The following is a 20,038-nucleotide window of genomic DNA, read 5'->3' as shown; positions in this document are numbered from 1 at the left end:
CATTAATATTAGCTTTTAAATTTCAGTACAACACCATTTATTTCCAATTCCTCAATCAGTATAAGTACAATGTTAGCTAAATCTTTAAATTAAAAATTAACTCTTTAAAAATAAAATTTGGTTTACTCTCCCACCTCCAGTAACAAAAAACATATTCCTGTTAGGCGGTCTCTATAAAAAACCCAACACTCTGAACACCGTTTGACCCGCTCAGATAACGAAGCTCATCAAGCTAAAAAAGGTGCAAACACCACAATATAGCTAAGCTGTGCTCCGACGCATGATCCTAACATTGACAATTTAAAGATGTTTATTCCATGTTTATATTTGCAAGAATCTCATTCACAATCTGGAAGTTCGTCTAAGTCATCTTGCTCAAAGTTAGCGTCATCTCTGCACAAGGAAAAATCTCCAAAGAAAGGTGTTTTAAATCGCGTTGGGGAAGGGAATGTTTCAGTAACGAGTGCGCGCAGTGACACGTAAGTAAAAAAAAGTTGGAACCCCTTGTGATTTCAGTTTGCAAAACGACCCATCGATTAAACAAAAACTAAAACCACACGGCGTCTCAATTCCAACTAATTTATATCGAGCTAAAACTGTTCTAGGGGACGATTTTCGATTGAAAATTCTATATTTTGTTCCCACAAAACAAGTAGCTCTCTGCTCTTTTATTTCTTTACCAGTTCATTTTACAGGGGCTCTGTAATAGTCCATGTATGTCCCATGGAGGTTCTACCTCTATACTAGCTCTCATTCTGTAATAGTCCATGTATGTCCCATTGAGGTTCTACCTCTATACTAGCTCTCATTCTGTAATAGTCCAGGTATGTCCCATGGAGGTTCTACCTCTATACTAGCTCTCATTCTATAATAGTCCAGGTATGTCCCATGGAGGTTCTACCTCTATACTAGCTCTCATTCTGTTATAGTCCAGGTATGTCCCATGGAGGTTCTACCTCTATACTAGCTCTCATTCTGTAATAGTCCATGTATGTCCCATGGAGGTTCTACCTCTATACTAGCTCTCATTCTGTAATAGTCCAGGTATGTCCCATGGAGGTTCTACCTCTATACTAGCTCTCATTCTGTAATAGTCCACGTATGTCCCATGGAGGTTCTACCTCTATACTAGCTCTCATTCTGTAATAGTCCATGTATGTCCCATGGAGGTTCTACCTCTATACTAGCTCTCATTCTGTAATAGTCCAGGTATGTCCCATGGAGGTTCTACCTATATACTAGCTCTCATTCTGTAATAGTCCATGTATGTCCCATGGAGGTTCTACCTCTATACTAGCTCTCATTCTGTAATAGTCCATGTATGTCCCATGGAGGTTCTACCTCTATACTAGCTCTCATTCTGTAATAGTCCATGTATGTCCCATGGAGGTTCTACCTCTATACTAGCTTTCACTATGTAATAGTCCATGTATGTCCCATGGAGGTTCTACCTCATACTAGCTCTCATTCTGTAATAGTCCATGTATGTCCCATGGAGGTTCTACCTCATACTAGCTCTCATTCTGTAATAGTCCATGTATGTCCCATGGAGGTTCTACCTCTATACTAGCTCTCATTCTGTAATAGTCCATGTATGTCCCATGGAGGTTCTACCTCTATACTAGCTCTCATTCTGTAATAGTCCATGTATGTCCCATGGAGGTTCTACCTCTATACTAGCTTTCACTATGTAATAGTCCATGTATGTCCCATGGAGGTTCTACCTCATACTAGCTCTCATTCTGTAATAGTCCATGTATGTCCCATGGAGGTTCTACCTCTATACTAGCTTTCACTATGTAATAGTCCATGTATGTCCCATGGAGGTTCTACCTCTATACTAGCTCTCATTCTGTAATAGTCCATGTATGTCCCATGGAGGTTCTACCTCTATACTAGCTCTCATTCACAACATTCTTCTTCAAAGTGGAAGGCCTACTTCTGATACGTGATTCATCAATCAGGGAATAAAACGACTCGTTCAAAACAAACACTGCCTAATTTTGTTTTCTCATTATTCTCTTCCAATGTAGTAAACAGAAGATCTCCAGTCAAACAATAATCAAGAAACCCCCAAGCCAGGGCTCATCTGCTACAAAATTAGAGAGTATACCCAAGTTTCGCTACGAAATGCAGTACGCATGTGGTATTTGCTTCACACGACACGCTGGTGCGAGATTACAATCACTGTCGGATGGTCTCCTGACATGTGCTGACAAAAGTGTACATCAATGTGGCAAGACTAAAAAGGTGATTTTTGTTTCCTGTGAGGAACGGAGAAAATGGCGCAAAGTGACACCTGTAAGTAAAGCTTTGCCACCCACTGTCACTCCTACAATGTGCAAATTTGGCGACAGGTGCTTTAATATGAGCTGCACACTTCCACACTCCAATGAAGAAAGGGAGCTATGGATCTTCATGAGAAGATATAAACGTAAGTACGCCATTTGATATGATATACATTCACGAGTCTTTACTGTGGAAAATAAGTATATGAAATATAACTCAGGTAGAATTTGAACCCATAAACATTTCCATTCCTTAGCAGACGTCTTACCACCAGACCAACGATCTAGCCCAAGAGCCGCGAGGCAGTTCAGATTTAAGCAGCAATTTGATAACAACATTATCAATGAATGTGAACCCATTAAAAAAGCACACACAAAATTGGTAAACAACGAAGTACTTGACAAAATAACTGGTGGGGGTTGAAGGGAATGGAGTAATTTGAATTTAAGAAGTAGGAAAAAGAAGGACGCGAAAAACTAAACACGACAGCCTTGTTTTTTTTAAATAATAATCCTGGTCTGTATTTAATAGTCAAAACATTGCAGGAAGTTATGTCGGCTGGAAGGGCACCACCAGAAACCCCTAACACAGCGACTGCTTACGCAACCTCCTCAACACTGGCCCAACCTCCACCTCAAGAGAAAACACATTGCTCTTATTGCAATGAAACATTCAACGAGCACTGGCAACTTCAGCGACATTTTCTAACTAACCAACACAAGTCGAACATAAAGTTTGACAAAGATAAGGTGTGGAAACATCGAATACCTCCTGTGAAAGTTGCTGGTGACCAGTACGAAGAGTGTCAAGAGTACGTACACTAAAACATTCTCATTATTTGATCTGTCCTTTGCACTTTAAACAGTTTTGCTCATATCCACGCCTTGACTGTCTCAACCCTTATCACTCTGCTGTAATCTTTAAACAGTTTTGCTCATATCCACGCCTTGACTGTCTCAACCTTTATCACTCTGCTGTAATCTTTAAATAGTTTTGCTCATATCCACGTCTTGACTGTCTCAACCCTTATCACTCTGCTGTAATCTTTAAATAGTTTTGCTCATATCCACGCCTTGACTGTCTCAACCCTTATCACTCTGCTGTAATCTTTAAACAGTTTTGCTCATATCCACGCCTTGACTGTCTCAACCCTTATCACTCTGCTGTAATCTTTAAATAGTTTTGCTCATATCCACGTCTTGACTGTCTCAACCTTTATCACTCTGCTGTAATCTTTAAATAGTTTTGCTCATATCCACGTCTTGACTGTCTCAACCCTTATCACTCTGCTGTAATCTTTAAACAGTTTTGCTCATATCCACGTCTTGACTGTCTCAACCCTTATCACTCTGCTGTAATCTTTAAACAGTTTTGCTCATATCCACGCCTTGACTGTCTCAACCCTTATCACTCTGTTGTAATCTTTAAATAGTTTTGCTCATATCCACGTCTTGACTGTCTCAACCCTTATCACTCTGCTGTAATCTTTAAACAGTTTTGCTCATATCCACGCCTTGACTGTCTCAACCTTTATCACTCTGTTGTAATCTTTAAATAGTTTTGCTCATATCCACGCCTTGACTGTCTCAACCTTTATCACTCTGCTGTAATCTTTAAACAGTTTTGCTCATATCCACGCCTTGACTGTCTCAACCCTTATCACTCTGCTGTAATCTTTAAACAGTTTTGCTCATATCCACGCCTTGACTGTCTCAACCTTTATCAGTCTGCTGTAATCTTTAAACAGTTTTGCTCATATCCACGCCTTGACTGTCTCAACCCTTATCACTCTGCTGTAATCTTTAAACAGTTTTGCTCATATCCACGCCTTGACTGTCCCAACCCTTATCACTCTGCTGTAATCTTTAAACAGTTTTGCTCATATCCAAGCCTTGACTGTCTCAACCCTTATCACTCTGTTGTAATCTTTAAATAGTTTTGCTCATATCCACGTCTTGACTGTCTCAACCCTTATCACTCTGCTGTAATCTTTAAATAGTTTTGCTCATATCCACGCCTTGACTGTCTCAACCCTTATCACTCTGCTGTAATCTTTAAACAGTTTTGCTCATATCCACGCCTTGACTGTCTCAACCCTTATCACTCTGCTGTAATCTTTAAATAGTTTTGCTCATATCCACGTCTTGACTGTCTCAACCTTTATCACTCTGCTGTAATCTTTAAATAGTTTTGCTCATATCCACGTCTTGACTGTCTCAACCCTTATCACTCTGCTGTAATCTTTAAACAGTTTTGCTCATATCCACGTCTTGACTGTCTCAACCCTTATCACTCTGCTGTAATCTTTAAACAGTTTTGCTCATATCCACGCCTTGACTGTCTCAACCCTTATCACTCTGTTGTAATCTTTAAATAGTTTTGCTCATATCCACGTCTTGACTGTCTCAACCCTTATCACTCTGCTGTAATCTTTAAACAGTTTTGCTCATATCCACGCCTTGACTGTCTCAACCTTTATCACTCTGTTGTAATCTTTAAATAGTTTTGCTCATATCCACGCCTTGACTGTCTCAACCTTTATCACTCTGCTGTAATCTTTAAACAGTTTTGCTCATATCCACGCCTTGACTGTCTCAACCCTTATCACTCTGCTGTAATCTTTAAACAGTTTTGCTCATATCCACGCCTTGACTGTCTCAACCTTTATCAGTCTGCTGTAATCTTTAAACAGTTTTGCTCATATCCACGCCTTGACTGTCTCAACCCTTATCACTCTGCTGTAATCTTTAAACAGTTTTGCTCATATCCACGCCTTGACTGTCCCAACCCTTATCACTCTGCTGTAATCTTTAAACAGTTTTGCTCATATCCACGCCTTGACTGTCTCAACCCTTATCACTCTGCTGTAATCTTTAAACAGTTTTGCTCATATCCACGCCTTGAATGTCTCAACCCTTATCACTCTGCTGTAATCTTTAAACAGTTTTGCTCATATCCACGCCTTGACTGTCTCAACCCTTATCACTCTGCTGTAATCTTTGTCAGGTTTCCTGATTACAAAATTGCATAAAGGCACCAGACTTTTTTCCAGACTCAGTTTGGCCACACTGATTTGTAATGAACAGAAACAAGATGGCCGCACCATAATCAAGGCCTTTTGGTATGAAATAAATCATAGTGCTGTGAAATAACAATTGTTACAATTGTTTTATACAGGCATAAACGAGGCACCTGTTTATTTAGTGATTCACCCGAGAGCTGCACCAAAGCTCATAGCAAAGACGAGTTAGAAGAATGGATGGAGAGGCATCGGTACATAGTGATGAAAATAAGAAAGGCCAAGGAGTCGAAGTTATACGCGTTTATGGACCATGTTCTCTTCAGCTACAATCTCGGTCATGATGTAGTAAGTTTAATTCATAAATACCCCAGACAGTTTTACTACTCCTATTGGTGGAGAGCGTTCCGCGTGTCGGGCGCGCAAGATTATCACGCAGAACGCAATTCATAGCTATTAGTAATAGCGCGTAATCTATTTCTAACCCACGCGCAACAGACTCGTCACAAAGTTTTTGAAAAAAATATTTCAAACCTAGAATTTTCAACTGTCAAGTGTCTGTTATTGTATTTTGTTAACGTTTTTCAACAAAAGGGCATTTATGAATGGGAATACAAGAGTAGTGACTCGTTCTTAAACGTCCGTTAAAAACATTGCAGGGTCGTTGCCGTGCGCTATCACACGGCAATTCGACCCTGCCGGCTTTAAACGGCCGTGTAAAAACTCGCCGCTACCCTTTTATTTCCTTATAATGTGATAAAATCTGTGCATTAATACTTTCGACTTTGCAACCACTCCAGAGCATTGCCATGACGTTATAAATTCACGTTTTGCTGAAGTTTAACATTACGATGGACATGCAACTGCAAAGTCTCGCCATTTAGGTCGAAAACCACAATTGTACCATTGATTATAAATAAATATTTTGGCGCTCGTGATGAAGCTGCTTGTTGTCATTGGCAAGGGAATTTCTAAAGACAGATATGAAAACATGAGTTTTCGGATAAAAAGGCAGGAAAATAGTGTTAACCCCACAGGCAGGAAAATAGTGTTATCCCTCACCCCCATTTGATTGCGTAGACATGTACATGAAAAACAAAGTGCAGCCTATTGCAACCCGCAGCCTATTGCAACCCGCAGCCTATTGCCACCCGCAGCCTATTGCCACCCGCAGCCTATTGCCACCCGCAGCCTATTGCCACCCGCAGCCTATTGCCACCCGCAGCCTATTGCCACCCGCAGCCTATTGCAACCCGCAGCCTATTGCCACCCGCAGCCTATTGCAACTCGCAGCCTATTGCAACCCGCAGCCTATTGCAACCCGCCGCCTATTGCAACCCGCCGCCTATTGCAACCCGCAGCCTATTGCAACCCGCAGCCTATTGCAACCCGCAGCCTATTGCCCCTCTTTTGTTAGTACTTTACCTTTTTAGCCAACTGATGGGAATCATCACCAATCGGAAACCCTCTGTTGTTATAGCTCTAGGTCCCCAGTTTGAAAGAGCATACCTACCTCCACACACATGAAATGCGAAAATTATCTAGATGCTGAAACTGAAAGATAACAAAACCCAGATGAACTTGCCGCACTGTCTATCGTCAACTTATCAAGTCAAATGTTGCCCCGATGAAGTTTTGATTTACATGTAACATTTCAGATCGCGGACGAACTACCAGGGATGGACTTGACTTGTCCTGATGACGTTAAGCAGTTTCTCTCAACTGAAGGACAGGAGATGGATTCATCAAACAAGTTCACATGGAAGTTTACTTTGAACACGTCACAAAATGTAAAACATATCATCGTATATCATAACCACTACGATCAGCTTTAAAATCCCTAATTTCAACTTATTTTACCTCGCACCTTAAATGTTATTTGTTTAGTTTGAAAACGCTTGGATGACTTTCTTACCGTGTTGTTTGGTAGAGACAGATAATATGCCAATAGTCAATACTGAAACAAGCAGTTTGATACTTTGAAGACTTTCGATGAAATGAATTTCTGAAATAAAGTGACGCCGCACACATTAAATTCTTTAACAGCAAATAAAAGACAAAACAGACAACACAACAACAAACTCGTCAACCTACTTACAGACAGCTGAATTTGATATGTTTGTTTAATCTTCTTATTTCAGAAACGTTTGAAGCAGGTGTTCCTGTTGTATGATGAACATAGAACCCATTTCAAATTGTCTCAACCCCCTGATGAGCATGATGCCCAGCTATGCCCAGGCAATCAGATCATTCGTGACGATGGAAATACGTATGACATTAACGTCATCTTCCACTCGCAGATCTTAGGAAGTTTTAATCAGTGGATCTTGTTCGATGTCGGTTCTGCACCCCATCTCACTCGGAAGTTGCAGGTTATTTGTTGTTCTCCTTTAGTCAGAAGGTTTCGCAATAATGATTGTTAATAATTCGATGACGCCGAAATAAGAATCACGATTGAAAATGCAGCAGTTTAAGAAGAGAAACACGGAGTTGTCAAACCACAGGCTACTCTCAGGGTCTATGTACTTTTTGTAGGACAAAAAACACAATGTCCACAGATTTACAATAAACTTACACAGTTTGAAGAGAATTATGGTAGAAAGCTTCCCTGAAAATATTACTTGCTGAGGTGCTATAGTTTTTGGGAAATGAGTAAAACAATGTCATGAAAATAATTTTCGTCTCACGGATCACGAGACGAAAATTATTTTAAGCATGTAGAACGTATTTTCATGACCTTGTTTTACTCATTTCTCAAAAACTACAGCTTCTCAGTAAGTAATATTTGAAGGGAAGCTTTCCACTATCATTATGCTCAAACCCTGTAAGTTTAACGTAAATCTGTGGACATTTTAAAAAAGTACCCAAATCCTGTCATGCATTTATTTGAGAAAGATTCGAGATCTTGCTGTCACCGAATTACTGTCAAAAATGTGACATGGCATTATACAAAAAAAACACGAGTAACGCATGTATTTGTTTTTACTTATTTTATTCGGGAGTGGCTTTGCGTTGATTCATCAGGCTTCCTGATGAAAGTTCTTTGGTAATTTGTTAAGTTTATTTTCCTTAACCAGGTGCATGTCTCGTCAACGGAAGTTCATGGAGACTTTGATATAAGCCAAAGAGAAAGACTTTGCACTGAAGTATGGGACAGCAGTAACATGAAAATCGTCAAAGAATACAACCTTTCAAAGAAACACAATGACTTGATGACTAAGTACAAGGTGCCATCCCCGCTGATTACGGATAGGATGGAAGAACTGAGCCGAAAGAACTACAAAGACTACATGCACAAAATGCTGTATTTGGAGGAAGTGGAGTGTAATCACAAGATATCAAAGTAAGTTAGAAGAAGAAAAGAGTGGTGGAATCCGAGAATTCGAGTGCGTGGAGTTTATTCCTTGGTTTCGTGGTTTGTGTAAAGAAGTGCACAATAAACAAAGGCTCTGTGTTAAACTTGCAGGCCAAAAGGAGTCTTCAGCAAAGTTCTCGTGTATGTTCGGGATGTCGGACATCCATATACTTACAGGGTTTAAAAGGGTATCAAACATATAGGGTTTAAAAGGGTGTCAAAGTACCTGGACGTTTTTAACGGACAAGATATTGGGTTCTTTCTCACAGGTTTGCAACTGAAGTCAGTCTTGAACTAAGAGCATCTGGGGGCAGGATGTACGGTCAGGTGGATCTGAAAGTAGCTTTGATGGACGATTCGGAAACCAGCCAAATTATAGAAAGATACGTGCAGAGAATGATGCTCAAATTCAAAACTTCTGAAACGGTAGGCAATTATTCCGGGAGTCGAAACATAGTGCCTAATAGAATAAGACCCAGAGTTTACCTAGAAATTTAACCTGAATCTTTGTCAAAATGGACACTGTTTGAAGCATGGATACTGTTTGAATATAATAGTTTAAAGGAACATCTTTTTAAAAATTTGCTGTCTCTGTTGATATTCCAAGGTTTACGAAGCTACGATAGTTAATAACGAAAAGCCATCAACTAGTCAAGATACGGTGTATTTACAACTCAGTCAAACGTGCGTGAGGGAGCAGAAACTTCGCGATTCCACCAAGCACCAAGTTCAAATTCAGTTCCAGCTGAACAGACTCCAATTCTGTTACATGCACAACACAGTTGACATTCTTGGTATCATGGATATAGTGTTCCCGGCGAAGGATAATCAACAGAGGTAATGTCTTGTTTTTTTTGTACTTGTCGCACGAAGGTACTTACAAGGTTAAAGGGTAATAGATTTTTGTTTAAACTTAAATGCTGAAAAGAAAGTTTCAATACAATTCTTATGTGAAAGCTGAAGCCAACGCCCAGGCAACTGCACCGGTTTAACCGGTTAATTATACAAGGTAGAACACAAGAGAACTTTAGAGGTGTGTGGTATGTAATTGCCGAAGGGGTTCCACAACAGTATTTATATTGATATAAATAGTTTGTTTCTTTTTTACTTGTGCTGGTATAAGTTTTGTTTACCTTCTCTTTAAGATTACCTCCAACTGACGTATCTGGTGAAGGCGATCAATATCAAAATCAGGTAATCGACTTTATCTGTGGACATGAAGGTGACGGTGTGCAATCCGGAGTTGGACCGGTACTGGTATACGGTCCGTTTGGGACGGGTAAAACGCACACACTGGCAACGGCGGTCAAGAAAACCTTACAGTTACGTCCTGATGCTAAAATTCTGATTTGCACCAGGTCCAACAGGTATGCTCTCTCGCTTTTCATATTATGTAGAAAATAAAGTGTAAGTTGATATACAGTTTTACAAATGTTATTGCCCAAAATAGCCAATCGTACTAAGCCCGGGAAGGGACAGTGGTAAGAAAAAAAATATGCAGGGGCTAATTCGTTCGCACGGTTTAGTAATCCGTTTGAACGAATTAATAATCCGTTCGCACGGTTTAGTAACCCATTCAAACGAATTAATAATCCGTTCGCACGGTTTAGTAATCCGTTTGCAGGGTCTAATAATCCGTTCGAACGAATTAGTAATCCGTTCAAACGAATTAATAATCCGTTCGCACGGTTTAGTTATCCGTTCGAACGAACTAGCAATCCGTTTGAACGAATTAGTAATCCGTTCGCACGGTTTAATAATCCGTTTGAACGAATTAGTAATCCGTTCGAACGAATTAGCAATCCGTTCGAACGAATTAGCAATCCGTTCGACTGAATTAGTAATCCGTTCGCACGGTTTAACTAAGGCATGAAATGGCGCTGCACGCACGGATTACTAAAACGTGAGAACGGATAACTAATTCGTTCGAACGGATTGCTAATTCGTTTGAACGGATTAGTAATCCGTGCGAACGGATTACTATTTCGTTTGAACGGTTTACTAAACCGTGCGAACGGATTATTAATTCGTTTGAACGGATTACTAAACCGTGCAATCGAATTAGCCCCTGCATATTTTTTTCTTCCACTGTCCCCTCTCGGGCTCCGTACAATCGGGAAAGTAAGGAACACTATACAAAATAAGGGTAAAAAACAAATGAATACTTACAGAATGTATGACTATTGTACGTGATGTGAACTACCTACGCAAGGCAAACAAGTACTGGTATAGTTAACGACCGCGCACTGAAAGTATCTCTCCTGTGGCTAAATTAATATTCAAAATATCCTTACTACACACTCTTAAAAAATACCGTTAGCCATATAGTTCCAATTGTGTCTTTTCTTTCGTTACTTGTAAAAAGTGCTGCTGACTTGTACATCACCGAACACCTGCACAACGAAACACGGGGTAGTAAGATCCTGAGAATTTACGCTAAGAATCGAGACATAAAAAGCATAAATTTGAAGGTTAAACCTTATGTTCGAGTTGACGGCGAGGGAAACATCAGGATTCCGAAAACGGCTGAGATAAAGACATTCAGTGTCGTCATCATGACTTTGGCTTCGTCACACATATTGCTTTCCGGTCAGTTGAAAGGTCACTTTAGCCACATCTTGGTCGACGAAGCCGGTCAGGCATTGGAGACGGAGACTCTACAACCATTGACTTTAGCCACAGCTAACACGTGTGTCGTCCTTGCAGGTGATCACATACAAATGAGTCCAAAGGTATGTAAAGATGGGTAACAAGGGTCGCCAAGGTCAAAGTCAACTTAATGCAATGATTTTCCAAAAGATGAATTCCTTATAAACGGAAGTGGGAAAAGAACTAAGTTACTAACCCCAGTTTTAAAAGGCTTTCACATGCCACTGCATTTTGATAGCATTCCAGTTTGAATTGTGTAAACACCGTAAATTACGTCACTCTTTAAATCTGGGTCTGCAAGGTTTTTTTGTAAAGATAATATACACTTCAGTCCCGAAATGTGATGGTATTGAATCACAAAGATACTTGATTTTACGGACGAAGAAACTCAGAATGTTTTATTCCGTTTTTGTATCCAATAAAGTCATGTTTAAATATAAACGCTGAAAAAGTACATTAAAAGAAAAGTGCATTTTACCTCATTTTAATTTGAGGTTGGAAACTGTCAATTTCTTTTCCAATCTTAAAGGGACCTTTTTCTTTAGATAAGTTACTCGTAAAACTTGAGTACGAATTGAAGTTGAGAATGGTTTTGTGGACGTACTTCAGCTGGTCGATGTTTTAATACGAATAGCTGTTTGCTCCCTCTCCTAACGATGTAGGCTTTTATTTATGACAACCTGGGACTGAACTGAAATCTGACATTTTACACACTTCTGAAGAAATTTTTTGACATGTATGTATAGCTCGTAGGGCATCTCTATTTCTGCAATCAATTACTGATCTCCGATCTTTTGCAGATTTTCTCAAAGAAAGCTCGCCACGCTAACTTTGACATGTCCCTCCTTGAAAGACTCTTCCACCTGAAGATCACCAGAGTTCTACTTCCTTCAAACTATCGAACTAATCAGGCCATTTTGGATTTCATCTCCGCGGCGTTTTACAAGGGAACGTCTATGGGAAGGAAATTGAAAGCTGTTGCAAATCAGAAAGCTCATCCACAGTTCAACTATCCTCTGGTATTCCATACAGTGAAAGGAGTGGACCAACGAATTGGAATGTCGTTTGTTAACTACGACGAGGTAACGATTGCTCCATGTATTTTTGGGCAACAACAAACCCCAAACAACATATGATTTTGTATCAGGTGAAAAATAATTTAAGTAAGCTTTATAAAAAGAATTTCCCTCATGTTTATCAAAAACTGTGTTTAAAAGCCTATACCTTTAATACAATTTTAATTTATGTTAAAAATAACATCAGTATCTATATTGTAGGTTCTCGGTAACACGGGATTGTGTGATAATCAAAGACACTGGACACCTTTGGTAATTGTCAAAGACCAGTCTTCTCACTTGGTGTATCTCAACTTATGCACAAAATAACAAACCTGTGAACATTTGAACTCAATTGGTCGTCGAAGTTGCGAGATAATACTGTAAGACAAAACACCCTTGTCACACGAAGTTGTGGGCTTGCAGATGCTTGAATTCGAGACCTCGAAATCAAATTCTGAGGCCTCGAAATAGAATTCAAATATCTTAGTGAGAAATAACGTTTTTCTCGAAAACGACGTTACTTCAGAGGGAGCCGTTTCTCACAATGTTTTATATTACCCACAGCACAGGAAGTTTTTGTGCTAACAATTATTTTGAGCAATTACCAATATTGTCCAGTGCCTTTAAACCTTAAAATATTGTTTTTTTAAATGTGTCATTCAAGGTTGACCAAGTAGTCCTCAGTGTCAAAAACATACACGATAATTGGCCCAGGGAAATATTTGGACAACTCACAGAGAATAGCATTGGAATCGTAACACCGTATATTCTACAGGTAAGATAGTAAAAAGAAGAAGATTTGCACAAGCTTAACCATGGCTCATTATAAAATAATAATATGAATAAATAATATCTAAGTTATTAAGAAATAAAGAAAGAATGGAAGAACGGAGAGTTCTCATAGTGTAAACAGAGAGTTGCTTTGAAGCTAGTTGTGTGATTTCTTTTGTTCGCTTAGGTGAGGCAGATCCGTAAACGACTCCAGAAGCTCGAACTAAAACATGTTGACGTGCAGCACGTACAGAATGTACAGGGTAAACTATTTTAGTATTAACTCCGTCATTTAACAAAAATATAATATTATTTTCCAACCATTTTGAAATGTCTTCAAAATTAAATAAAACAAGAAAATCGAAACCCCCAACAACCAAAACAAACAAGCATCGCCAATATTACTAAAAAATAGACATGTAAACTGTACCACCGATTAAAAAATCCCAGCTGTTTCCGTTTTTTGTCAGGGTTCTACACTTATTGAAAGTTGTTATTTTTTGTTCTATATAATGTGGTGAAATTACTTTTTCGATGACGTTGTATTTTGATTTTGTTTCCACTGTATAGGAAAACAATACCGTGTGCTGATCGTTAGTACAGTGCGAACACGCAACACACTCAATACATCCAAGATGCAGTCATGGTCCCACATTAGTCCAATGCTTCGGCCTGATGAGACTTACGACCATGGGTTTCTATCAGACATCAGGCTTCTGAACACGGCTATGACACGAGCACAGTCACTGGTCTTGGTCGTGGGTGACTCAGTGGCCCTGTGTTCCGTGGGTAAATGCTCAACGATATGGCAGGCTTATTTGAACAAGTGTAAGGACCACGGAACACTGCTCCCAACGGTTAGTAGTCGTTAAAATTCATATCTAAACTGATTTGACCTAAACATCAGGTAGAAATAAATACTGTAATTGACACCAACGCCATACAACTAAGCATTGAAAACGACTCTGATTAAGGGTCGAAACGTCAGGCCACTAACCATTTGCTTTCATTATAACATAGGGCATTTGGGTTGGTAAGCGGTTTGCTTATTCTATTTTTATTTTTGTGATATTTCCTTACACAGGAATTTACAATGGATATGATCCTGCAAGGAATAGAAGCACAGACACAAGACTTTACCAGCAACCTGCCCACACTGAACCAGTCTAAAGCACATATCAGTGATACAGATGCCATTTTGGAGGAACTATTCAGGCAAATGAATACAGATGCGAGTAAGGCCACACAAATACTTCGCAAGGAAGGTATCAAATTTCGACAACTCGAAGTAAAAGACCAAATTGTCATCAAATTGGAACGTAGATCCGAAAGAGATCTAATCAAATCAAACGATGTGTCTTATCCGGAAAATGACGTAGAGAATGACAGCCGCAACGAAGCAGCTTCTCGGCAAGATTTGGACCAATTGGAGAGTAATCCAGACAAATTTAAAGTTTGCCGCTTCCACCGCAATGAAACAGGGGAACTCTATGCCCTTCCACTTGTTGAGGGATCCAAAAAGATATCCGTTGCAGAAGGGAGGAGCGGCACAGCCATGAATCTCGACGAGGTAATGGTGGAAGTATTGGTCAATGATGTGGAAAGCAAGACCATACATGGCAAGGTGATTCGTGTACGCAAGAGGGGTCCAACATTATTTCCAAAGATGAAAGTAGTTTGCAGACTCGACAAGTATACGGGAAACCTGATGTTGCCTATCGATCGTTCACTGCCCAAGTTCTGTCTTCGCAATAAAAAGGCCAAAACATCTTCTCAAGACTCCACCGTCGTAACAGCCGTGCATGACGATGGCACTGAATCTCAAATTGATGTTTCAAGGGTAGATAAACCAAACAAGCTATTCGTTGTTGAATACTCGCATTGGTTTGAAGGTAGTCGCTTCCCGATGGGAAGAGTCAGAGAAGAACTTCCACTATGTGATAGCAAAGAGTCTAGTCTTCGTGTACTGAAGTTATGCCAAGGCGTCCAAGATAACTGGAACTCCTCTGTTTTGGGAGAATGTGAATCAAACTTTCCTAATGAATGGACGATACCAGATGAAGAAATTGAGGCACGATTTGATGCAAGGGGTCTGAATGCCTTCACCACTGACCCGCCTGGCTCACGTGATATTGACGATGCTCTTAGTGTTGAAGTGGTTGATGGCAATTACCAAGTCGGCATTCACATCGCAGATGTTTCTTACTTTGTTTCCCAAGACACCTCTCTGGACGAAGACGCCAAAAACAGAGCGACATCTTTCTACTCGTCAATAGATGAACCCACCAACATGCTACCTCCTCGGCTGAGCAATGATTTGTGTAGCTTGCTCCCAGGTCGTGACAGATTGACACTATCTGTATTTGTATCTCTTGCTGAGAATGGATCTGTGATAAATGACGACGTCGTTATCAAGCGTTCTGTAATAAAATCCCGAAAACAACTGACCTATGAGGATGCTGAGAAGATTATCCAGAATAACGTTGATCTAAGAGATGTTAATCAGGACATCAAAGAAGAAATCCAGATATTGAGTAAACTAGCTCAGCAGAGACGACTTACTCGTCTAGGAGAAGGCAGGTTTGCTTTCTCTCATGACCCTGAAGATAATGAGATGTGGCATCCTGTATCTCATTCGATGGTTGAAGAAATGATGATTCTAGCCAACCAAGAAGTGGCACGTTACCTTACCAAGACATACCCTGAGTGTGCCCCATTACGAAGGCAACTTCCTCCCAGTGAAGCAGCAACCAACGACTGGTTAAGCAAACACCGTAAAGATCTTAGAAACAGTGTTGAACTGCAGTCAAAGGTAAAGGCAGATCTTCAAGGAGAAGATCCAAATGACGTATACATGATGAAAGACAAATGGGAACATCTTCGTCATTTTGTCACAGAGGAAGAGGATACGAATCAGATGCTTCAGATCACTGACCTCATCTGTCGTGATGAGAATCACCCACGCCTTGCTGTGGCCAAAGCTAATTATATTTGCATCCAAAACAAGGCCGAATTCATCCGATCCGGAGAGCATCCTGTTGACGAAAGAGGACATCATTCCTTAGATGTGGCAAGCTACACACAGTTTACCTCACCTATACGCCGCTACTTTGACATCATGGTGCATCGCTTTGTGATTAGCACACTAAACGCAGACGTTTGTACAAACGACAAAAGTCAACCATATGACGACACAAAGCTTGAAATGGTATGTCTTCAATGTAACAGCCAAACCAAAAAAGCAAAAGATTTTGAATCAGAGACAAGGTCGTTGAGATTTTCCCTCGCACTCAGGGAGGCCCCACAGACAATGCAAGTGTTCGTTAAGGGCTTTTCCGAAGGCAGCATGGACCTATTGTTTCCTAATAAGCAATACATTCGAGGGAGAAGTGTTCCGCTTGCACTCCTTAAACCTAAGGCTCAACCCCAAATAGATGAAGACAAGACCAAAATGGAGCTCACATGGCGAGAGAGGGTGTATGAGTTGCATGGCTCCATCACCATTTTCCGGAAGGCAGCAACCACATTGAGGCTAGACACAAAGGCATCAGTTGTAAAGGTTTCTCAACAAAGTTGGCAGCAAATTTTGTTAGGTATTCGGCAGCAACGACCCAGCAATATTTCAGAGGCTGTCAGGATTGCAGAAGAAGAAAACAAACGAGGCCAAGGGCAAATCCGAAAGAGAGAACGCAGCGACGTTGTTGATGAGATAACATGTGAAAAGGCAGATTCCAGCAACCCTGCATTTTCGGTCAAATTCATGAGGGTGTATGAGCCAGGTGACGTTATCAAGGTAGTGTTCCATTCGACGATAGAAAGGGGTATTCTCACGCCCAGTATCCAATTGATTGGCCTGACACCAAAGTTAGACATCTGTATTGAGCATCGGAAAAATGCGGTCAAGTGTTTCGCTCGTTTCGCAGAGAAAAAAAGTGGAAAAGTAACCAGCATTGAGGAGTACATAGCTGTTTGGCTTCCAATCATCAGAATGGTTTCTGCTTACAGTGCAGTTCTCGACGGGGAGAGAAGCGTTATCCACGGCGTAAACATCAAGTGGAAAACGGGACAATCTCAACCTGTCACGGGGACATTTCAACTTCCTAAAGCATTCTGCGAGGAACGAAAGTTGAAAATTTGCAGAGGAGACTACGTCTGTATCAGGTACACCGACCTGGCATTGGATCCTGAGATAAAACGACGCCTCAGTTTGTTGAACAAACAATCCGCGGAGACCGGGCGACCTTCAATGGCACAGCAGAACAAAACAACTTTCGTTGCTCATGCGGTATTATCTAATGTACTGGATGAAGATCGTCAAGTTCAAGGCAAGACCTCAACGGTGAAGGTCTGTGCAGTTGACATAAATCAACATTCAGCTTCACAGTTTCCGGGAGTTCTGTTAACAGGAGACAAACTGTGCACCATCGAATGGATACGCAAATCTCATTCAGAAAGGTGAGTTTTTAGTAAGAAGCTGCCCCCATCCAACCAATGTTTGGTGACCCCCACCCCCGTAACATTGTCCCATTGCGAGAAATCTCTGTTCCGGCCATCACAATAAATGATAGGCATTATTCTGCCTCATCTAACTGCAGTATACTGTAGTCATGCACTTTTGAGTTGATCAAGTAGGCCTACTGCCGAGCACGAGGGTTGTCAGGTAGCACTTGAGTAGGAGACCAGGGACAGTGTCCGATTACCGAATACAAAGTCGAACTTGCAAACAAGTGTTTGGATTTCATTGTTCATGAATGAGTATCGGTCTTTTTTTAACAAAATACAATTGCAAAATGAGGCTCAAACACATTCACTGTTTTGTTTATCTAGAACCAATATGTGATTGTTTATGAAAACAGAATGAACACCTTTTTCAGAGCTCCCCTCTACCTTGCATTATCACACGTAGTATTTGGACCACGAGTCAGTACGAGTATCGAATACATGCCTCCGATAAAAGATTATTTGTTGGTCGAGTATCGAGTCAGGATTCGAGTACGAGTATTTTGATAGCCAGAGATCGAATACGAGTAGGCCTACCATCAACGCAGTACTCAAATAAATACAGTAGGACTACAAGTTAAGGGTTAGGGTAAGGGTTTTCCAACTTTTGCTTAGTTATTACTAGTGATATTTCAACGCTATAAACTAATGAGATGACCATTTCTTTTGGCAGACGTCTTGAGAAAGCTGTACGTGATTTGCCACATGCCCCACAAATTGTTCAGCAAATATGTCTGCAAAAAATTCCAAAGCAAGGCAGTACTGGTGAGTATTTGCAAGTATCATTTGGTCCTGGAACAATCTTTCAGGATGCAGTGTTAGCAGTTCAAACTGGTTCTTGGAAGAGTCAACTCCCATCATAGACAGTTTGGTTTATTTCTTAAATCACTGTTGACAGTGTGATTTTTGACCTGGACTTTGAGTTATTGTGGCAAAGAAGGTATTCGTTTCAAGTTCGGGGGGAGGGGGGGGGGGGTAGTTTGTTTGTAGTTTTGTTTTGATTATTCATTAATAGTTTTGCTATTATTGATATTGCATAATGCGAGTCTATCAATACCATTGTTCTTCACTTTCATTTCAGAACCAGATATAAGAAACGTACTTGAAGCTGGAAGAGAAATCAGGTCCTTCTGTATACCAGAATCGCCACTGCCAGCTCCAAATGGGCCCCAAGAAGATGCACTGAGACACGCACTGCAGGAACAGTTCACAGTCATTCATGGACCACCCGGTAAGGGCGAACTGACCTGGGCGAAAGACCCCCCCCCCCCCCCAAATAAAAAACCCCCAAAACCCCAGAAAAACCCCAAATAAAAACAACAACAACACCACCAACAAAAACAACAACAACAACAACAACAACAACAACAACAACAACAACAACAACAACAACAACAACAACAACAACAACAACACAACAACAACAACAACAACAACAACAACAACAACAACAACAACAACAACAACAACAACAACAACAACAACAACAACAACAACAACAACAACAACAACAACAACAACAACAACAACAACAACAACAACAACAACAACAACAACAACAACAACAACAACAACAACAACAACAACAACAACAACAACACCCCCCCCCATTAAAAAAAAACATCCCGACAACAACAACACCCCAACACAAACAATCAGACAAACGAAAGAGCTAATTATTATTCTTGGAGAATTGATGTTAGTTTTGTTTACATGTATGACGTTACAGGAACTGGAAAGACCGTGACTGGTGCCCATCTGACTTATTTCTTCACTGAAGTGAATAAGAAACTGCTAGATTCTGGAAAACCCCCACAAGTCTTGTACTGCGGACCTTCCAACAAGTCAGTTGACGTTGTTGCCCGTGAGTTTATGTCCACACAAATGCTTGATCAGTTTATTTTGTTTCCAACACCTTAGCAGTCAGTCTTTCTAACAAAACGTGTCTGATATCATATCCTTTATGTTTCCATAATCATTTTAGCAACACTGAGTTCAACCCCTTTGGCTTACATGTACCTAACCGTAATACTAGACAGTCTAATAAACACATCTTATATGTGCCAAGGTATCAGGTAGATGTGACAAAGCGTGCCTTTTTGTCAAGGATTTCCTCCACATATAATAGTATCCATGGTTCTTGTGATGTGTTCGGAACCCCTTCTCTTAATTCCTTTCGTGATCAGGTTTTGAGTGCCATATTCTCTTCCAGTAACTAACGTATACATGTATTTACAGTGTTTTGTTTTATTTGATTCGGTATTGTTTATATTATTGTTTATTTTTTATTCGATTTTAAATTTATTTCCCTTGTCTTTTATCGTTTATTCTATTTTATAATTTAATGTGGGCTTTTGCTTTTAAAATTTATTTTAAATATATTTTCACAGTCGTTCA

General features: G+C 40.2%; 1 protein-coding gene across 1 annotated transcript in view; it reads left to right on the top strand.

Annotated features, from left to right (window-relative positions):
• LOC117291715 (helicase with zinc finger domain 2-like) overlaps nucleotides 1-20,038 on the top strand; it is a 33,025-nt gene that overhangs the window by 3,295 nt on the left and 9,692 nt on the right. The window contains exons 7-25 of the mRNA XM_033773577.1: nucleotides 335-479; nucleotides 2,034-2,434; nucleotides 2,821-3,100; nucleotides 5,467-5,656; nucleotides 6,967-7,098; nucleotides 7,450-7,680; nucleotides 8,386-8,651; nucleotides 8,933-9,089; nucleotides 9,271-9,500; nucleotides 9,809-10,030; nucleotides 11,029-11,395; nucleotides 12,113-12,394; nucleotides 13,035-13,145; nucleotides 13,329-13,404; nucleotides 13,712-13,998; nucleotides 14,226-17,596; nucleotides 18,315-18,406; nucleotides 18,723-18,872; nucleotides 19,371-19,505. Of these exons, the coding sequence (XP_033629468.1) occupies nucleotides 335-479; nucleotides 2,034-2,434; nucleotides 2,821-3,100; nucleotides 5,467-5,656; nucleotides 6,967-7,098; nucleotides 7,450-7,680; nucleotides 8,386-8,651; nucleotides 8,933-9,089; nucleotides 9,271-9,500; nucleotides 9,809-10,030; nucleotides 11,029-11,395; nucleotides 12,113-12,394; nucleotides 13,035-13,145; nucleotides 13,329-13,404; nucleotides 13,712-13,998; nucleotides 14,226-17,596; nucleotides 18,315-18,406; nucleotides 18,723-18,872; nucleotides 19,371-19,505 (7,125 nt within the window). The remainder of the gene's footprint in view (nucleotides 1-334; nucleotides 480-2,033; nucleotides 2,435-2,820; nucleotides 3,101-5,466; nucleotides 5,657-6,966; nucleotides 7,099-7,449; nucleotides 7,681-8,385; nucleotides 8,652-8,932; nucleotides 9,090-9,270; nucleotides 9,501-9,808; nucleotides 10,031-11,028; nucleotides 11,396-12,112; nucleotides 12,395-13,034; nucleotides 13,146-13,328; nucleotides 13,405-13,711; nucleotides 13,999-14,225; nucleotides 17,597-18,314; nucleotides 18,407-18,722; nucleotides 18,873-19,370; nucleotides 19,506-20,038) is intronic.

This window comes from Asterias rubens, chromosome 6 (genome assembly GCF_902459465.1).
Source record: "Asterias rubens chromosome 6, eAstRub1.3, whole genome shotgun sequence".
In the NCBI taxonomy this organism is placed as follows: domain Eukaryota; kingdom Metazoa; phylum Echinodermata; class Asteroidea; order Forcipulatida; family Asteriidae; genus Asterias; species Asterias rubens.
This window is presented reverse-complemented; position numbering and strand designations above follow the sequence as displayed.